This window comes from Notamacropus eugenii, chromosome 1, assembly GCF_028372415.1.
Source record: "Notamacropus eugenii isolate mMacEug1 chromosome 1, mMacEug1.pri_v2, whole genome shotgun sequence".
Taxonomy (NCBI): domain Eukaryota; kingdom Metazoa; phylum Chordata; class Mammalia; order Diprotodontia; family Macropodidae; genus Notamacropus; species Notamacropus eugenii.
In genome coordinates, this window is record NC_092872.1 from 672428443 (window position 1) to 672450977 (window position 22535).

Genomic DNA, 22535 nt, shown 5'->3' on the forward strand with positions numbered 1-22535 from the left:
TTTGATTATATATTATGAGTCTATCTCATTTTCTCTGTTACCCTTATTGGTTCCTTGTCACCTTTCCTCCCCTTAAGCAAGAGTGATGCCTAAGGTGTTCTGCCTTTGGTTCTTTTTGCTCTGTTGTCTCTATATTGGTGATTTCATTCCTTTCTGTTGATCTCTGCAGTGATGACTCTAAAATCTCTCTCCATCCATTTTCTCTCCGCTCCCAGATCCTGACCCCTGGAAATCTAATCCTGAAATTCTAACTGCTACCGGTATCTCTTCTTCTGGCTGACTTACTACAACCTCAAAATCAATATATTAAAAAATGAACTTATCCTCCACCTAAAATCCACCCTTTCCAATAACACTCCTTCTTTTGATAGTTCCACCATTATCCTTTTTGCCTCTGCTCATAACCTTAGACATATTTGACCTCTTCTCTATACTTCTTCCCCCTATCAAGAGGCATCGGTTTGTTGATGAAGAGACAGTTTTCAAGTCAAGAAGTCAAAACCCAAAACACCAAAGTCCCACTTCACCCCAAATGAGTTGTCAAGTCCTGTTGGCTATGCCTCTCTTGTGCCTCTCACCTCTGGCCCTTCCTTTCTAATCATACTAATAACCCTGTTTCATATCCTCATCCTTCTTGGTGAACTGAGGGACTCTTTTTGCCCCTGGGATAGGATCTAAGCCCCTCTATTCCTCTTCTAAAGCCCTTCCTCACTGGAAGCTGACCTTCCTTCCCAGCCTCCATTATCCATCAGTTGCCCTCTCTCCCTTGGCCTTGTCTTTGTTTCTCACACCCTTCATCTTCTCTTTCCATGCATTTACATGGACATCCCACCTTCCTTAGCCTCCTCATGGAATCCTTCTATTCTTTTAAGCTGTAGCTCAAGCATCATGTTCTCATGAAGCCTTTCTTAAAATTCCACCATTGCTAATAGTAGGAGCAGTAACAGTAATAATAACAGTAGCTAGCATTCATATAGCGCTTTAAGATTTAGGAAGTGATTAACAAATACTAACTTATTTGATCCCCTCAACAACCCTGTGAGATAGGTACTGTTGTTCACAGATGAGGAAACTGAGGCAGTTAGTGACTTAAGTGACTAGTGCAGCATTACATAGTTAGTGTCTGAGGTAGGACTTGAAGTCAGGTCTTCCAGCCTTCAAATTCCACATTCTCTCCATGGTGCCTTGTAGTGCCTTTTTCTCCTAAAGTACTCTATTTAGTTATATTTGTTCTGTTTATATATTGGTATTTCCCTCATGCTATAAGCTTTCTGAAACAAGGATTATTTTGTTCTTTTTATTTGGATCCTCAGAGTCCAGAACCACATGTTAGACACTTAATAAATGCTTGTTGATTGACTGTGGTGGCCATTTAACTGTTTTTCCTCCTGCCAGTCACATCTTTTATGCCTACTCTGTTGACCAAGTGATTTTCTTAAGTCAACCTTTGATGTAGCATCTCTTTCAACTAAAAAGTCCCATCTCCCTGTTGCCCATCAAATAAAATAGAAACCCTGAATGATCTTGACATTTAAGATCCACTTTTCAATTCAATTAACGTTTATTGAGTGCCAATTGTATGTGAGGCTCACTATTAGACACCAGGAATACAAAGTGAGGGAGAAGGGGACATAATATCCCTGGATGTCAAGGAGCTTACGTTTTCTGCTCCAGGTGATAAACGTGTATGCATCGTTATAAAGGAAACTTGAGGCAGGAGAATGCCTTAATCCAGGGAATTGAGAATGTATCTTGGAGGTAATACCTGGGTTAAGTCTTGAAGGAAGATGAAAGTTCCGAGAGGCTGAAGTGAGGAAGGAGGAGTGCATTCCAGGAACAGTTACAAGAGGCAGGCACCAAGTTTAAATAGTCAAAAGTTGTCCATTTTGTGGGAACATAGAGTGTGTGAAGTGAAGTGAAGTGATGCAAAACCAGCCTGGAAAAGCAAGCTGGGACCAGATTGTAGAGAGCCCTGAGTGCAAGGCTATGGGATTTTTATTTTATCCTAAAGACAGCAGGGATCCCTGGAAGTTTTTGATTAGGGGCATGACATAGACCCATGTCTTTGTAATGTTATTTGGCAGTTGTACAGAGGATAATTTGGTGAGTAGTAATACTGGAGTCAGGATATTATCATAGTAGTCTATAAGAGAAGTAAGGACCTGGACTGAGTCTGTGGGTGGGGAGAAGTGGATAGATTAAGAACTGTTGTACGGTTGACAAGATTTGGCAAATGACTGGATATAAGGGATGAAGGAAATAGAAGCATCAAAATAACTCCACTGTTTCAAATAAGAATGATTAAGAAAACTTGCCAAAGGGTAAGGTCTGGGGATGCAGTGATGAGTTCTCTTATAGTCATGTTTAGTTTGGGATGTTAATGGGATGTTTAAGTAGAAATGCCCATATGGCCTTGGCAGTTTGGGGCTAGAGCTCGGGAGAATGTTTAGCTATAGATCTCATAGTCATTTGTATTGAGACAAAAAATCAAAACTGGGGAGCAGATGATATTACCACAAGAGCATATGAGGAGATGATTGACTTTAGAAGACAGACATTTGTGATGCCCTTCTGTTACGATTAGGAATTTAGCATTATCATCATTCAGAATTCAGATTTTATTCATTTAATACATTTTCATGGAGGTTGTAGTCACAAGGTACATGTCACAATGCTGAGCACTTAGGACAAGCATGTTTGAGAATGTTGCCTTTCTACACCCAGTAATCTCTAAGCTCTGAAATATCTTAACATAGGACAAATTAAATACTACTTCTGTGCTTAAATGAATATTTGGTCTCATCAATGTGAGTATTTCTTCCAAAGGTAGAAGTACAAAACCATTCATTCCTTTTTATCTTTTCCACATCCTTTCATAACACTTCTAGCACTGTGGATACAGTGCTAGACTTGGAATCAGGAAGACTTGACTGAATCCTACCTTACATATTGATTATATATGTGTGGCCCTGATCAAGATACTTAATTTCTTTGCCTCAGTTTCCTCATCTGTAAAAGAGAGAGAATAATACCACCTAATTCTGTTGTGAGGTGAGGTAACATGATGAGATAATACATATAAAGTACTTTGCAAACCATAAAGTTGTATATGAATTCCAGTTATTACCATTATTATTATTATTATTAAACATCTTGGCTAATTTTTCTTAACTGAGTCAGAAAATCTACTGTGATTCCAAAACTTGAAGCTTTACATTAACCACTTAGCCATCTCACAATATAAACCAAAATTGTATATGTATGTATCCATTTCCTTTTCATTGTTTTTCATCTGTAGTTCCAAGCTATGCCGATTTTTACATCTTGTCTAATTTTTGTTATTATTGAAGGAATTATTGGCTCACTGTTTGCAATAACTTATTATACTCATGTATTTATCATCTCAAGGTGGTTTTTTTTTATTATTAATAGATATTTCATCTTTATAGGATGTAGAAAATATATTCAGTCGTATAGCAGATGTTCATGAACTCAGTGTGAAATTATTGGGCCACATAGAAGACACTGTAGAAATGACTGATGAAGGCAGTCCTCATCCATTAGTTGGCAGCTGCTTTGAAGATTTAGCAGAGGTAAGTACCATGTTTACAAGAATTTATTTTTGAATAAGATCTGTGTGTGTGTGTGTGTACACACTTACATACATACATAAACAAAAATCGTAGTGGAATCCCGCTTTGGTTTGTTATTCACCTACTCTCATAAGTATTAATTGGATAGCTATCCTGCCCTGATACACACCCCTGATCTGAGCGCGCACGCGCACACACACACACACACACACACACACACACACACACACACACACACACACACACACACCCCCAGCTACTCTCTCAAATTATATATTTCATATATATTTTAAAGTTTGGGATATTTTGTTTGTACATCACCTTCATTTCCCATTATATTTCACTTCCCTCTCCTGCACAGTTATCTTTTATAACAAAGAATGGAAAAGAGAAAATAAAGTAGCGTTTCAGCAAAACTAATCAACAATCAAATCTGACAGTGTATGTAGTGCTTCGCATCCATAGTCGTCCCCCCCCCAACATTGGCAAAATAAGGAAGATACATTCTTGCATCTTTTCTTAAGGGCCAAGTTTGGTCATAATAGATACATAGTATTCAGCTTCAGTTTGGAGAGTTGTTATTCTTTCCATTTCACATTGTTGTAGTCATTGTAAACTTTGTTTCCTGCTTGCTCCTATCAGTTCATGCCAAGATTTCCCATGCCTCCCTATATAGCCTTAGTATTCACTGTTTGTCAATATGTTCTTACATAACCCAATATTCCATTAAATTTATGTATCATAATCTGTTTAGCTGTTCTCTATTCAAAGGACAATCTATTTGGTTTCATGTTCTTTGCCACTAAAAATCATGTTATGCTTCTAAGCCTTTAAAAAAACCTATTTCTCCTTAACCATAAAAATAAGAAAAAAAAGCTTGATCCTGCTAGTGAAAGATATTGGTAAGCTCCTATCTTCTAAAACTGTCCCATACAACAAAGTCAAGGAAAACAGAACTGAGATACCTTTACTGTGCTGTCATCTTGCAATGAGTCCATCAACAAACATTTATTAAGCACCTATTTTGTGTTGGTCATTATGAGAAACCACTGGAATGAAATAGCTCTCTAGCAGATTGAGGGTAATGAGTTAGAAAATTGAATACCAGATCCCAAGGGACCCAGGCCACCTAGACCACTGGCCCTCTCTTCTTTGAAAGATCCAGAAAAAGTGTCAGGTGCTAAGAAATAATGGACTAATTCTTTATTTACCTGTTTGTTCTTCTCACAATTCCAAGACCACTCTCTTTACTGCTCACATTGCAAAACTAGAGGTCTGAGTTTAGGAGAAATTTTGATTAATAAAATTCTCTGGTTAATACTTAATTTAACACATGAGTATGCAGAAGTTCTTGTTCATTGTTTTGTGTAACACTTTAAGCCACTATTTAAGATTAATCATTGGTGAATAAAAATCTGCAATATGAATAAAAATCCCTGGCTTAAAATACAGAATTCTATTATAACTCAGATTAACAGTTGTCATTATGTGACTATTCCCTTCAGATGTTAAAATCCCACTTAATAAGTACTGTTGCTCATCGTATTAGAATTGTCTGTACTTAAAAGCCATGAAGAGAATTATCATATATATTTAAACATGATAGTTAGGCTGACCAAACATAATTATCATATGAGTTGCATGTAATGTCCAAAAGGTATACTTAATTCATTTTTTTATGAAACATATCCTTTTTACCAATATTTATAACTTGATACATATTACTTCTTGACATTGTTAAAACCACAGAAAGAATTGCTGTTAAGGTAATAACAAGCCTTAGGTGTTTGAGTTTGGGGCAAGCAAAGTCAGGTCATGACTAGGGTAGATAGGCTAAAAGATTACACAGATAAACTAGGAGGTGGTTCTTACCAGTTTTTTCTGCTCTTATAAGTTTCATTTAGTCAGGTATCAGGCCTTTTTTCTGGTTTCCTGGCTTCCAGTCTTTACATCTCCAGTAAACAACGATAGGAATGCTTTCTAAAAAGTCTTTTCTTTGCCTGTGGACAAAACTGCACTGAGAATAGTTCATAAATTTTACCTCATGGGCTTTATACTTTCTCTTTAGCACTTAATCTCCTACTTCTTGGCCCTATCTTCCTTATCTGCTTCTCAACTAACTACTCTATCTCCTTCCCAGAATTTACCTTACTAGAAATACATGTGCTGCTCATGCTTTGAGATCAAGAGCAACTTTTGTACAGTTACCCCACTTTTCATACAGCTCTTTGGAGTGTGTTATAGCTCAGCTCAGAAGTTCTAGTCTTTCTAAGTAAGTCATTCTTAAGTCCATTGATTTCCTTTAATTGCCATTTTTTCCTAAAATCAGAAGTGTATTTACGCCCTCCAGCTTGACCCATCCATCACACAAGACATACATGATGGCAAAGGGATGATTTAGATTTAAGGTTTAATGTACTTTAAACCTAAATGTCAAATCTGGGAGTTAATGTTACTTCTAGAACATGCCTAATAAGAGATAATGGATTTAAATGTGATTCCAAAAGCAGACAGTAACAGAAAAGGTGTTGGGAGGCTGATTTAATAAAACATCCTTACCATTATTGTAACCTTGTCAGCAGAGGCAAGCCATTTTGTTTGGCCTTGCCTGTATGGTAGTGGCATGATAACAATTGAAACAAAGGTGATTTTACTTAGCTTTCTGAAATTACTATTGAGAAATCATTTTTATAAATCAATTATTTTTTGCAACATTTATCTGATTATGAAAAATGAACAGAATTTGGTTCTCTAAAATGCTTTTTGCCCTTGAATTACTTCAGATTGAAAGTATTACATAGTCTAAACTTGATGTTCAAATAATACTAAACATGAATTGATTATTTTACCCTATATCATAAAACATCTTGGAAAACATGAAATTTTAGAAATGTTTGAATAACTACACCCAAGAATGGCAATGTGAAGTAGTAGATAAAATGCCACCCTTACAGTCAGGAAGGTCTATGTCCAAATTCACCCTCTGACACTTACTAGTTGTATGCCTGTTGCCAACTCATTTTACCTTTCGGAGTCTCAGTTTCCTCATCTACAAAATGGCAACAATGGTCTCCATAATAGCTACTTTAAAGGATTGTTGTGATGCTCAGGTAAAATATATGAAGTGTTTTCTAAATCTTAAAACATTATGTAAAAGTTGATTCTTTTTATTATGGTTGTTAAATTTCTTTTGGATGCTATACATTTGGATACAATACATCATTACTGACCAACCATAATTAAGTAATTGAATCCACCTCAGAGATTGTTTGTCTTTAAACTTCAAACACTTATTCATGCAGAGGAGTATTGGCTGTCAAGTGACAGCTCTCCAGATGTACTTGAGATCTTATTATGTAGAATCTTTGGGTTATTGCTTGGTATACATGTTCAGATATGTTGGATATCTTATAGTGATTTATGAATCTCCAACTTTCCTTAATATATTCAGATAGAATATTCCAGTTCTTTGAAATAGACCTAGGATGCTGAATAGCTAGTTATTAGGTCATCAGATAGTGAGATTTTGCAGTTGGAAGAGACCTTAGAAATGACCTACTCCAACTCCCTCATTTTGTAGATGAGGAAACTCATCCTCTAGAGAGGATTTTAATGGAAAGAGCACTGAACATGTTGTGAGAAAGCTGGGGTTCAGATCTTGACTCTGCTATAATATCATATTTCACTGAGCGAGACATTTAACCAAGGTGGAATGCAGTTTCTTCATCTCTAAAATAAGAGAATTTTAATAAATGATCTCTAATGTCCTTCCAAGTTTAAATCCTGTCACCCTAGGAAAGAAACTACTGCAAGTCACAGTCACTAAGTGTCAAAGTCCCAAATGGAACCCTCAGAGTGAACTCCTAAAGCAACCCCCTAAATATATGTTAGTGTTTGAGGCAGCTGGGTGATGCAGTGGATAGAGCACCAGTGCAGGAGTCAGGAGGACCTGAGTTCAAATCTCACCGTAGACACTTGACATTCACTAGCTGTGTGACATTGGACAAGTCCCTTAACCCCAATTGCCTCATCCTGGGTCATCTCCAGTCATCCTGATGAATGGATTCACTGGATTCAGATGGCTCTGGAGGAAAAGTGAGGCTGATGACCTGCACAGCCCTCCCTCACTCAAAACAAAGTCAAGTGCAAGTCATGTCATCATTTCTCTGATGGCATGGTCTTCTTCAGCAACAAAGGATGAACACACACACACATTATTAGTGTGTAATTTTACTTTTGCTTCTCTTAGACATCCCTGGCATGGGGAGGGGGCTTTTCCCTAGCCTCTTTCCCATGCCAGACTTTTCTTCATCAGTTGTATAGAATCTTCAGCTTCAAGAAAGATATTCTTTCCTGGGACAGCTAGGTGGCATAGTGGATAGAGCACCACACCTGGAATCAAAAAGACGTGAATTCATATTCAGCCTCAGACACTTACTACTTGTGTGACCCTGGGCCAGTCACTTAACCTTATTTTCCTCAGTTTCCTCATCTGTAGAATGAATTAGAGGAGGAAATGGCAATACTCTAGTATCTTTGCCAAGAAAACACCAAATGAGGTCACAAAGAGTAGGACACAGCCAAAACAACTAATGGTTCTTTCCACTAAGCCATTCTGCCTCATCTGGCCATTATTTTAGCCCAGTTCTATGTTCTTAAGAAAAAGGAGAAGAAACAGAGAAGGTGGCAAAGGAAATTAAATAAAAGTTGGCCATGTAAAAATTCCTCAAGACTGGAGTTTAAGTATATGTCAATAGTATATCTCTTACATTATTTAAGTTATTGACCGCTTCTCCTAGCTGTGTTGGTGTATATTGGATTTGAAACATTTTATGGTTAGAAAAAAAAATCCAGTGCCCTTGTCTTTATGAGAAAATTTTTGAGTATGTTATTCAAAGTAATGCCATAGGATCCTAAATACTGAGTTGGAGGGGAACCTGGAGACTCTCTGCTCAATCTACTTCTTTTACCCACTAGGGAGCAGAGAAAGGCCAGAACAGGAAGTTTGGTGACTTGCCCACGGTCACATAATCTTATGTGACAGGGGCAGGATTTAATGTCAGGTTCTCTGACTTCAGAGTCATCACTTTTTCTATTGTACTGCATGGACCTCTAAGTCTATTTTCTGAGCACTAGAGCATTTGATCTTCAATGTTATAAATTTGCCTTCCATTTACAGGATAGATAAGTATAATCTTGCTGCCAGGCAGTGAGCCTGAGAAAATATTTGCTTTATACCAGTATTTTACATATAAAAAGAAACTACTTTTTCTTCTAAGGTGGACAGTGAGTTTTATAAGATGTAGTCCCTCGAGTTAAATCAAGAAATATTTTAATTTATAACTCTTGTAAGTTTTATAGCCCAAAGTGTTACATAGCAAGAAAGGTATTTCCTTATACCACCACAATTTTTAAAAAGCTTATTGTTTGTTCAGTTGTTTATTTACCTACAAACATTTAGATCCTGTGGTAATAGGTGCTAGCAAATACACAAGTTTTTTTTACCATATTTGCAAGAAATGATACATTTTTTCTTTATGTGGAAATACAAGACTCAGGATGTAACAATTTATTAAGATCCATGCAATAATTCTGTTTACAAAGATACCATAAAATAATAGTACCTAGATATGATTTGATTTTGAAAGAGACTGTGATAATCCTGTCCAACTCAGAGACTATTTGTCTTTAGACCCGAAACACTTATGCATGCACAGAAATACTGGCTCTCAACTGATAGCTCTCCAGCTGCTTTTTTGTCTCCAATAAAAAATTTCAATTACATTGTTTTTTATTATAAAATATTTATTTTGTATTTTTTTTTCATTTTCAAAGGAATTGGCATTTGATCCATATGAATCATACGCTCAAGACATATTGCGACCTGGTTTTCATGACCACTTTCTTAGTCAGTTATCCAAGCCTGGGGCAGCCCTCTATTTGCAGGTATAGTGATTTTTATGTGACATTGTCCATTGTTATATCAGAAAAAAAATAAACAAGGGCTATAATTATGTGAACCACTGTCTTTTCTAGTCAATAGGCGAAGGCTTCAAAGAAGCTGTTCAATATGTTTTACCCAGGCTACTTCTGGCTCCCGTGTACCACTGTCTGCATTACTTTGAACTTTTAAAGGTAAGAAACCAGTACTGATCAATGACAAAATAATCCAGAAATTTCCTTAATAATAATAATTTCTTGTTTCTTGATGAATTATTTCAGTATCTGTACTGTAATGCTCATACTCCCATAGTAAATATAAAACTAAATGTGACTGAAGACTTGAGGGGAACATTGTTAGTGCAGTTGAAAAGCACTCTGCAAGACGCTTGTTAACCTTTTTGTCTTTTATCTCCTTTCCTAGGATTTCATATATTTTGTTCTCTCTATTACACCTGTTAGTTGAAAATAACCTTTCCATCTGTTTGGATGTTTATATCTCCATTTTCTTCTTTAGCATCACAGTAGAAAATTGAAGGTTGGGAAAGAACAAGAATAAGAAAAGTCCCCAGTTCATCTCATTTCTACAGGCCAATTTTGCCATTTCCTCAACCAGAGAGCTAGCTGTCCATTGATTGGAAACTCCTAGTCTGTTATTCCTATAAAATTCCTTCTTATAGACATAGAATTCTAGGCACTCAATTTAAAAACTAACTGAAAGAGAAAATTTGTTTTTCCAAACATATGCTATAATTCTGCTTTCTTGAATCAGGTGGTTTCTTAACGAGATCTCTATCAATGGTGAAGAAAATGCATTCAACAAACATATAATAAATGTGTTTACTATATTAAAGGCATTTTTCTAGCTACCAGGTATACAAACACAAAAATAGTCTCCAGCCTCAAGGAAAAGGAAAGCTGAACTTCAGTCCATATAAATTGAAGTATAGCCATATAAATAAAGGCATTGTGTTTTTCAAAATGTAATATTCTTCATTTAGTGATATGGACTACTTTTAGAGGTAAAAATATTGCAGGTAAATTTCTTCACAATTTTTTTAAGTTGTAGCTGAGTTACTGAAGAGATTGTTGCATTCTTTATATATTTTTCTTAGTCCAAAAATGTGAATTCATCAGTGTAAAGGTCTCCCTAGTAAATAGTCTCCCTCTACCAATGAAGATCAGCAATTATCCTGACCTGTCAAAAGTCAAACAGCCTGGATGTGTCAGAAGCAAGATTGAAGCCAGATTATTTCATATCAGGCTGGATTTGCTAGCTATGCTGATACTCTTCTCAAAACAGCAGTAACTCAAAACTAGCAACACATGAAGACTGAGTATAATATTATCTTAATTGGATTCTCCATTTGTGAAAATACCTCCAGTGATCAAGTTATCTTAAAAAAAACTACCAAAAAATACAGCACACTTGTTTTAATTTTTTTAAAAATTCATCAAACTTCTTAGTTGTGTTGTGGTTTTGTTCATTGTTAGTAATAATTATTACCTTCTCTAGTGGTGATTGATGGGATGATCTTTTTGTAGCAAATAAACAAGGAAAATGAGTTTTTTGACCCCAATAAGGGGGAAATGACAAGTCATACAACTTCACCCCACCCTCATTCCTCTTCTGTTCTTTGTGAATTTTATTTCATTGTGGTGGGTGGTTTGTTGCTTAGAGTGACTTTTTCCGTAGACTGGTGTTTAGGATGTTTAGTCATATGAAGGGAGTTAAAAGAAAGTTATGGAGACAGTAGATAATCTATGGACTTTTTAAAGGTACATTGTTTCTTTTTGTTTTTACATTTATTCATTCCCAAATGTTCTGCTCCTCTCCCTTCTCAACAAAACCAACCAAAACATCAAACTGATGTTTGTGATGATATGATAAAATGTGCAGCATTCCATGCCCTTCCATATTCAAGCTTTTCCAGGGCCAGCATTGGTCATTATCATTGTATTGTCTTCAGTTTTATTTTTCTTATTTTTTTATTACGTTATTATAATTTTTGTGTATATCATCTCTTCTTAGCTTTACCAACAGAGATGTCTCTGATTTGTCCCTGTCTTACCATTTCCTCTACCACAACCTACTTCAGACTCTATTTATCTATCACTTGGACTTCAGTAGTGGTACAGATCTCCCAAATCTACAATTTTTCTCTCTTCTAATCTATCTAGCACTTTGCTTCCAGATTAATCTTTACAATGGATAGATTTGATCACATAATTCCACTGTTCAGAAATTTTCACTGACTTTTTTTTTCTGACTATTGATTAACTTTCAGATTCCTCACACTCATATTTAGGATCTTGCACAATTTGCCTTTAGCCTACTTCACCTGTCTTATCCCATGCTACACATATTGCAGTTCATATACTGGGGCCAATTAAACCATTTGCCATCTCTTTTGAAATGTCAGATACTTTCCTGCCTCCTTTGCTCATGTTGTTTTGCACACCTTGGATATTGTACCCTTATCTCTTCAAATCGATGTCCCACTTTTAAGTGTCTAGTTCAAATGCTTTCACTTCAAGGAAGTCATTTTCGAAATCTGGAAGTTTTCTTTCTCTTTTATCTGATTGCCTCTGTATTAAATTTATCTCTGTACATAACAGTAGTAGCTGTTTGTATTACATTAAAGCTCCAAAGTGCTTACATGTTACTTCCCCAGCTAGATTGTCATCTTCTTAAGGACTAAGACCATGGCTGTAATTCGGTAAGCATTTAATAGGCACTTACTATGTGAGAGACACTATGCCAGTTATAGAGATACAAAGATAAAAATAAGAAACAGCGCCTTCCCTCAAGGGAGGTTACATTCTATGAAGGAATGTAACAGGTAAACTGATAAGTTAAATACAAGATAATTGAAGGGGTAGGAAATAGTAATAACTATTTCTAATACTGTAAGTATGGACATAATGCATCCTACTGTTTGTCTTTACTTCTCCTTTAGCCTCAGCATGGAGGGAAAAGGAGGAAGGAAATTATTGAGTTTGAGCTAATTCTGTACAGTGGGAAAAGTGCTAAGTTTGGAGGTAACAATCCTGAGTTCCAATCCTACTTTGCAGTTCACAACTTAGGTGACCCTGGATATGTCTCTTAATTTCTAGATCTGATTCCTAAAATAAAGGGGTCAAACTAGATGACCTTTGTGATTGCTTCTAACTTTAGATGTGTAATCCAGTGACCTTAAGGTTTTGTCATTTTCATTTCATCTAGTTTGTAGTTTTATCTTAGCCACAATATATTTTATTCATTACAAACCAAAATGAAACAAGTTTCACATACATACTATTACGCTAGATTTGAGTTTTCACCTTTACCCCTAAATATATAGATCAGATCAGGTTGTTCTACCAGACTTTTTCATTCTACACCACTGAAAATTTGTCCTACGTGACACATAAAACCATGCATTGAAATGAAGAATCAAAACTGTTTCTCTGTCACTGATGTTGCTGTCAGGTACACAGTTAAACTATAAGCTTAAGCTGTTCAGTCCCATTTGAACCTGTGGCTCATGGTTTTAACTAAGAAAGTGCCCATTCCACAGGAACCCTGGCTCTGGAGTCAAAGGCTTTGGTTCTAGTCAGCCGCTGATGGCTGTTTGCTGGGCCATCATGGACAGAGGGCCTCGGTGTCTTCATCTACAAAGTGAGAGTTGGGTTGGACCAGATGGCTGAGTTCTGCTCTTGTTCTCGATCTGTGAGCCTTTGATGCCCTAGTTGTCTGTACATTATTATTTACAAACATTTCTCTGCCTTGCTTAGATATTCTGCTTTGGCAGTTACTTAAAATTATACCTCTTATGTGTTCTGGTATTTTTCAGATTTGGGAAAATACCTTCTAATAGAGCCAAGACTAGGAGTCCCCTATCCCTTGATCATGAAGCCAGACCTAGCTCTGTCTGGAAGACATCCTTACAACTCCTTTTCTTCTCAAAATACTAAGGAGCTAAAGGAAGAAAGAGAGCCGTATTTGGGAGCTTTCAGCAACAACCAGCAGTCATAGTCAGTAGTCACAGCCTAACCATTGTTTTCAAGAAGAGCTTAATGCAAATAGAAAGTAGTCGCTTCTCACCAAAAAAGTTGGGACTCGTGGCCCAGATCTTGAATAGTCATTTCCTTTCTGTTCTGTATGTGTATATGATCAGAGGTATAATAATTCTCAACTTTCTTGGCTCCATCTTTCCTCCTGTCTGTCATACTGAGTGTTGAAGAAGAATTATTTAAGTTAGCTTCTGATTTCATGAAGAGATATAAGGGAAAAATTGGGAAATGTGGACTCAGGTAACAGCTGCTGCCACTTGTGGCAGTGGGCAGGGGGCTTTGAGAGTAATCATACCCCTTTTCATACAGCTGATGTCTGGAAACCAATTGCTTAGCAAATTCATATTGAATCAGTCAAATTTTTTTGACTAGAACACAGGCTTTGCTTTTACACAACATTTCTGTTAAACATTGGGGTGTTTTTCCCTCAGTATGTAGGTGTTTCTATAAATGTTTTGCTTATGAAACATTTCATTATCATTTGTGTTTTAATCACATCTGCATATGTAAAATTTCCATGACTTTAAAATTTATTATTATGTTGACAGGAATATTTTATGTGTAAACAAATTTTAAGTTTATAATAGCTTTATTTTTGAATCCTTTTCATAATAAAATTTGATTTATTTTATTTCACAAGTTTGGCATTCTTCCTTAAGGCAATATCCTAGCTAACATTTAAAAGATTTAAAATAATTTCTAAATATTCTTTAAAATCAGCAGTATTTTCTGTTCTATAGCCCAGACAAAACATAAAGTCATTTAGGACTACGTTCAATTAATTAATTCCTAAGCAGATTACACTTTCTTTTTGAATGCAGAGATACTACATTGCATGTAGTCTAGAGAGAAGTATTTTTTCCTCCCTTACAAAGCATTTGTAAGGTATCATCTATGTATTCATATATACAAATGTTTTCTTGATCATTTGGTAGTTGTGCTTGAAAACATTCCATTTTTGTCTCAGTGTTTATGATTCTTCCTCATTCTGAGTTGTTGAATTTAAAAGTATATATTTTGTTATTTCATTATACTAGTTTAATTTTATGCGTGAGATCAAGGTCTCAGTTTTAAAATTTGAAAATAACTTTGCTCAACCCTGGGCAAGTCACTTAATTTCTCAGCCTTAGTTTCCTCACCTATAAAATGAGGGGGTTGGACTAGATAACTTGAGGTGACCCTCTAAATCTGTCACCTGTAAGTATGATTCTATTCTTCTAGGAAGCCCAAAGTCCTAGGGTGTTTTTTTTTAAGAATTTTTTTAATGGCAGACAAAATTTAATAGGAACATAAACATTCCTTGATTAAGTACCCAAGATAGATGACATTGGAGATTGGGGGATAATGAAAATAAGAGATTGGAAGGAATATTGCTCAAAATCTGTTTCCATATTCTATTTAGAAGTTTTTTAAAAAGTACCTTTATGTAGAATAGGTGTTTAGGTAGAAAAGAAATAGATATAATTGCAGGGGCAATACAACTAAAATGTAACTTGGCATGAAAGTAAGAACAACGCAATTAGAAGTATTGTAGTTGTCAAAATACTGTCTTAATGTTTCACTACTTATCTTAGCAATGATGCTAATTTTCAGAAAATAAAGGCTCTTACTAAAGACTCCTCAGAATGCCTCAAATCCTTAAACTATAGATTTGTATTAAAATTTAGTAAATTTAAAAATATTAGCAGATATTTTATTTTAATGATTTGACTTACTCAAAGTATGGATCTAAATTTTTCCCCTGAGTTTTTTGTTTGTTTGTTTTTTGCTGGCATCACAGCTACTACAAAAATTTCAGGCTAGAAGATTAAGCCTGGTAATTTTAATGGAAAAGGTTTAAAACATAGAAGTTCAAAATTACAGTAGATCTCAAAAAATGTAAAAGTAGATCTATTTTCCCTCAAAGTAGGTTTTGTTTAGGGAGTTTGGATTTTCCCCCTAAAATTATAAATGATTTTACTTATTGTCTAGGGAGATCTTGGGGTCTATCCCCTTCTACCAATGCAGTTTAGCCCTTGCTTTGCAACTTAAAATCTTAGAAAGTTGGTTTGGGTAGAGAAATTCTGCCCTGTCCATTCCACCCATAAAGGTACAACTAGATTATTTTCAGTGCAAAGGAAAAGAAATAATTGCACCTGCCACATAGATATTTATAAATATTTTTACTAGTGAAAAGCCTTTCCACAACTTGTGGCAGTTGCTGTGCAGGCCTCTGACCGCAGATGCACAGTTTTAAATGTGCTGCTTTTGCTGTTTGGTGGGTGAAATTTGTGGAACTCATTGCTGCAGTTTGAAAGCCTTTTTTTAACCACTGCATACATGTCTTTGTAATTTTAATGGTGGTATGTGTCAGTAAATTTTGCATGTAGCCTGAGAAGATTTATAGCAACTGATTTCTTATTGCCAGAAGTTAAAGATAGAGAGAAAGATTATAAAATATGTCTTCTCTCTCTCAAGCACAGCAGAAGTTCTATCTACTATCCATTTTCCTTCCCATAGCTTTTCAAGGGAAAAAAAATTCAAGCATTGAATGAAAATGGCCTCTGTTTAGACTCTGGCCATAGATATACATGTCTGGCTTTAGTACAACATATTGCAAGGGCATATTATAAAAAGATGAGTCTTTCATTCCAGATTTTCCATTCATCTTCCCAAGTCAACTCAACAGCTGTATGGAGCAGTTGTGGTTGATGATTTTTCCTTTTTGCATTTTCAGTTTCCTGCTCCTCATAGCCTTTTTTTCATTGGTGGGTTCCTGTTCAGAATACCAGGACCCTTTCCACCCTTCAGTTTTTTAACTTGCTTTTCCATTATTCTTGCATTTTGTAGCTCTTCTTCAATGTTTGTTATGGCTGTGATGTCTACAACAATAGGAGGGGAAACAGTGAAGGGCTGCAACTCAGACTCGTCAGGTAGGCGAGAGAGCTGCTAATATTCAGAAAATGTGTCAATCACTAAAAAGCTAGGAATAGTTGGATCCCTACGAGGAGTCCAAATCTGGGGAACTTGGGTTGTTTTTGTGCTGTTTTATTTTTCAATTCTTTGCATTTTACTTTTTAAAGTTGTTTTTTTTTTTTTACCTTTTGTCTATTCCCTTTAATGCAACTGACTTTAAACTATTTACAAACAAACAGAAAAGCAACCCGTATTATTCCCTACTCGAGAGGAGGGTGAGTCTTACTTATGCAGATTTACATTGTTGGAAATGAGCCTGAGGGTCAGAAATGCAATTATTTTTTTAATTTACCTTCTGCTTGCCTTGTGATGATTTCTTTATTCAAATGTGTAAATTCTGCTCATTCCTTTTAGAAAGAAAAAATAATGAAATCCACTTTGTCATCTTATTTATAGAATATTAAAATAGTACTAAGTTTGGGTGTTCAGGTCTAAATAATTATCTCAAGTTGAGAAAAAGCAATATTTGTTTATATGCCTAAAGATTTAATTAACATTATTTGTCAGCATTTTGCTGTTGCTGTATTTGGTGACCCTTTGTTTAATTCAGAGTCTCCAGTGACTTTAAGACTTTTAAATGTGTAGTAGAATTGTAGTAGAAAATGCTTAGTAGAATTGCTTTCAAAAAAGACCATGTAAAATATAAAACACTGCAGTTCAGCAAACTTCAAGTTACCTCTTTCCTCTTATGAGTAAATTACATTACTTGAGACAATGTTTCTTTTTCATAGGATTTTTAGGATCTTATAAATACCCTTAGAGACAGACTTCCTGAATAATTTTTAATGAAATATTTTCTCCCTTTTAATAATTCCTATGTATATAATGTGTTTAAGTATATTGCATGCATGTGGCTGTGTATGTATATACATGCATATGACACATAGAGACGTCATGACACACTTTGTTTACAACAATGGCCAAGCAGACAGTACAAATATCCCCACTTTATAGGACCAAAGGAAAGCTGATAAAATAAAAGACTTGCTTAAAGATACATAACTAGTAAGTATTGGAACACTTTGAATAAAATTTTATTAATTATGTAATGTAAGATTGATATTTGAGTAGAGTATTCAATATATTGTCATATAATCTAAAATTACCATTTATTGAATAACAATATCATTTCCTCATACACCAAAAAGATAGGTACAGGTAGGGTCTCCACCTTAAAAATTATTTGCTTACTGCTTTGTGTAGGAGTGGGAATTAACACGTAATTTTTTTTGAAAAAATTTCTTTCTTAAACTAATGTATTGCTATAGGCTAGTAAAAATTCTTGCCATTAATTGTTTCATATTTATTACATAGAGTTAGAAGCATTTTTACTCATTGCTACACAAAAGAAAAATTATTTTTGATGAGACTTCTTTTTAACTCAGTAACAATATTTGAATTTCCTCATCCTCTCCCACTGATTCTTAGATATGCTATTGTCAGTGAGGTAAAATCAAACTAGCAGGATAGGGAATTTTATGTACTACGTTATCTCTTTTGAGCCTCATAATGCTTCTATTAAGTAGAGAGTACACTTGTTCTTACCCCTATTTAACACTGTTAGTGACAGAAAGAAACACAAGCAAGGCCTTCTGACTCCTCAGTGCTCCTACCTCTGCATGCTACTCCCTTTTTCTAGAATCACTGTACTCCTACTAATGTAGACCAAGATCTCATCCTGAAGTTCCTCAGTGCCCCCCTCCCTATTTCTGTTTATCTTTTTGGTGGCTCTTTAAAATGGCTTTTAAACTTAATACACAAACATCAATTACAATTACTTAAACTTTTCTGCAGTGACATCAGCATCTTTTCAGTCATCCAGGTTCAAAGCTTCATAGTCATCCTCACCTATTCTCTCTTTCCTCCCTCCACACCTAGTCCACTGGCAAGTCTCATCAATTCCACTGCCACAACAACTCTCTTTCTAATCTATGCCCTTCTCTATATTTACATGGATATCATCCTGTAAACTAACCTGCACTATAGCCTCCTAGTTTGTTTGCCTTCGTCTGGTCCTTCCACATGGCTGCCAAATGTCTGTTCCTAAATCACATCTACCTTTCCTCTCCCCTCCTTGCTTAAGAAGCATTGGTGGCTCTTCTGACTTCTCTATGTAATACCTTAGGGCCCTCTTAGTCTTTCTGCTGCCTTTCTTTCCAGATTGATTTTACTTTATTCCCCTCATGGACTCTGTGTTGGAGCACTGAACTCTGTATTTCATCTCCCAATTGAGTGCAGGCTATCAGCAGGAAGTTCCTTAGCTCTCTCATCATTTCAGCTTATGCCACCTCCTGCAAGAAGTTTTCCCTAATTATTAGTGCTCATGTATTTTGTCTTTGCCTCCTTGTTTATGTATTGATACATAAAGTTCTTGAGGGCAGGTACAGCAGCTGGTACCATGTCACCCACAAACAGGAGCATCTAGAGAACCACACCATCTTCACAGAAACCTTCAATTTGGGCTCTGTATTGGGTTTCCTCCATTACAGAGAAGAACACAAACAGAGATGACGTCTGTCCTTATGTTGGCGAGCACACATATCCCTTTTTTATACTTCTTGATGTTTATGGCATTAGATCATTGATGAGAATTTTTTCTCTTGTGTAATGAATATTGAATTATTTTGGTGTATGAATTGCAAAATTGCAAATTGGTGTATGAAAAGAGTTTTGTCAAATGAAAAACTTTCTCATAATCGTAAACATAATGAAATCTTATGTTTTCTTGGAGCAGCAGTAGGATGATGATCATTTTAATTAAAAGAATTATTATGTTAAGACAAGAACTCAAAAATACTCTATCATGCATGCAGAAATCATTCTTTTTCCTCTACAATTATTTGCATGTGGTCCAATTTAGTATCTATTCTGTGTAACAATATTTCCGTGATAGCTCTGGAGGTAAAAAAAAAAAAACAAAAAACAAATTTGTTTCATGGAGCCCATGTAATCAAAACATTCCATTTCGTGTTTCTTCATTTGCTTCTTTCCAGTGGGATCAGATTTTGGAACAAATTTAGACAGAAATTTCCAATGGACAGAAAATATGTTCAATCAGCTAGAAACATTTCATACTCTTGGGGACAGATTTTCTTTAGATTTTTTTTCCCCTCAGAACTATAAAGCTTAGTTTAGCATTAGGGTATTGTTTTTTTTTTTTTCCCATTAATAGAATTTCCATTATAATTCTGAATATACCACATTAAGTTAGAATAATGGTTCATTTAGGCTGAAGGCCATTAATTCTCTTGCATTCTGAATAAGCTTTAAAAGTTGATCAGATACCAGATTCAGGCTTGGATCAATGAAATATTTATATTTGTCTAAACAAAAGCACATTGTTTTTCACAACCCCCTGTGATGTCCCCCATCCTCTTCAAATCACTTGAAAATAGGAACATGGTACTATGTAACTAATGAAAGAAATATTTAGTTATTATTTACTCATTTACCAGGTAATACTTTCTAATATTTTCTTTTAATTTAATTGATGAGGAAGGTGGGGAGAAGCAAGCACTGCCTTCCTTTTTTCACTCTTTCTCTTATCCCCTTCACCTACTACCTCCCTGTTGGGTAAGATAGATTTCTATTGCAATTGAGTATGTATGTATGTTTTCCCTCTTTGAACCAATTTAGAAGTGAGTGAGATTCAAGCATTGCTCACCCTCACCCCACACACCATTTTCTTATCCATTGTAAAAGCTTTTTTTGTGTGTGCACCTCTTTTAAGTGAGATAATTTCCCTCATTCTTCTTTCCCCTTCCCCCTTCTCCCAGGGCATCCATCTTTCTCACCTATCCATTTTTTTACATCATTCCAACATAATCAATTCACCCCACCTCCTCTTTCTACATAGAATCCTTCTAGCTGCCCTTATGATGATAAGTTCTTAGATGTTACATGTATCATCTTCTCATAGAGAAAGGTAAATAGTTTAACCGTATTGTGTCTCTTATGATTTTTATGTTTTTCTTTGAGTTTTATATTTGAAAATCAAATTTTCTATTCAGTTCTGGTCTTTTCATCAGGAATGCTTGAATGTCTTCTATTTCATTGTGTCCATTTTTTCCCTTGAAGGATTATACTCAGTTTTGCCAAGTAAATTATTTTTCATTGTAATCCCTGTTCTTCTGTCTTCCAGAACATCATATTCCAAGCCCTAGTCTTTAAACATAGTAACTTCTAATTCTTGTGTGATCCATAGTATTTGAATGGTTTCTTTCTGGTGACTTAGAGTATTTTCTTTGACCTAGAAGAGCTAGAATTTGGCTATAATATTTCTGGGAGCTTTCATTTGGGGATCTTTGGATAGTGATCAATAGATGCTTTCCATTTCTATTTTACCCTCTGGTTCTAAGGTATTGGGACAGTTTTCCCTGATAATTTCTTGAAATGTGAGGTCTAGGCTCTTTCTTTGATCATAGCTTTCAGATGGTTAGTCCAGTAATATTTATTTTATCTTGCCTCAATCTGTTATGCAGGAGAGTTCTTTTTCTGATGAGATATTTCACATTTTCTTCAATGTTTTCATTCTTTTAACTTTGTTTTATTGTTTTTTGGTGGCTCATGGAATCATTAGCTCCCACTTGCCCAATTCTGATTTTTAAGGAATTATTTTCTTCACTGAACTTTTTTACCTCTTTTTCCATTTGACCAATTCTCTTTTTTAAGGTATTATTTTCTTCAGTATTTTTTTCCTCTTTTTACCAAACTGTTAGTTGCCTTTTCATAATTTTCTTCCTTTGCTTTCATTTCTTTACCTAATTTTTCTTGTACTTCTCATATTTGCTTTTGAAAATTATTTTTTAGCTCTTCCAGGAATTCTTGCTGGACTTGTGTACAATTCACTTTTTTTTCCTTTGAAGGTTTGCTTGTAGCTATTTTGAATTCATTATCTTCTGAGTTTGTATCTTGATCTTCCCTGTCTTTTTATGGTCAGGTTCTTTTTTTTGTGGTTTCCTCATTTTTCCATGCTATGTCTTAGTTTTTGAATTTTATTTTTCAAGTTGGGTTCTTTTCCCAGGGGTTGGGGGTGAGGGACTATCTCAAGCTTTAGGCTTTTTTTGCACTGTTTTTTCAGAACTGGGAATTTGGAAGTTTTCAAATTTCCAAGATGATGTCATCTGGGGGACGTGTGTTCACCACTTTCCTGTTCCATACTCATGTACATACCCAGGAGGGGCCCCTGCTCTCTTGGGACTGGCAATAATACTGTCCTTCAGGGTCCCTGATCTCTTGACAACAGAAGTGATGGGGTCCTTGATCCCTTGTGACTAAAAATGATACTGGCCCTCAGGGGCCATTCCGCTCCCTCTTGACCAAAAGTACCCTTAAACTATGACACAGAAGTGGACATAGGCAGTGGAGTTGTCAAACTGTGTCTGATCCTTCATCCAGTACTAGCACAGAAATCCTCTGTTATCTCTTTCTGATCAGCTGCCAGGTCCCCTTACCATCTCTGGTAAGAGAGCTCCTGAAGCTGCTGCTACTTCTGTTGCCACCACCTGGTCCCACCCCTGGTATTTCATCCATGTAGCCTTCAAGTCAGCCTCCACCCCCCATCATAGATCTCTATTTTTGATCTCCTAAGTTTTCTTGGTCTGGAAGAATGTCTTACTCTGACCTTTTGTTGGCTCTTACTCTAGAATTCAATTTAAGCTGCTATTTTAAATTTCTTTGGAGGAGAAAGTTGGAAGAGCTCTGCTGAGCACTTTCTCTACTCTACTAGCATCTTGGCTTCCAATCTTATGTTTTCTCCAATTTCAAAATGATCAAGGTATGGTCTGTTCAGTAGTGGTAATGAAAGCCTGCTTGTTTGCTACTAATGTCCTCATCAAGGATTCACTCAATACATATATAGATGACTCATAAATATTTACCACCTGTATGGTACAGCAGGCCCATAAGTCAGTAGTTTTTATTTTCCCAGTTGCTTAAGGGAGTAGGATAGATTTTTTAAGAAGGGCTGATTTTTTTTCCCCCACACCTTTG

At 35.7% G+C, this 22535-nt stretch overlaps 1 protein-coding gene across 2 annotated transcripts in view; it reads left to right on the forward strand.

Moving 5' to 3' along the window:
* Window positions 1-22535, forward strand: part of SOS1 (SOS Ras/Rac guanine nucleotide exchange factor 1) — a 183152-nt gene that overhangs the window by 83401 nt on the left and 77216 nt on the right. For both annotated transcript variants that reach the window (XM_072635817.1, XM_072635818.1), the window contains exons 6-8: window positions 3450-3593; window positions 9429-9539; window positions 9630-9728. In XM_072635817.1, the coding sequence (XP_072491918.1) occupies window positions 3450-3593; window positions 9429-9539; window positions 9630-9728 (354 nt within the window). The remainder of the gene's footprint in view (window positions 1-3449; window positions 3594-9428; window positions 9540-9629; window positions 9729-22535) is intronic.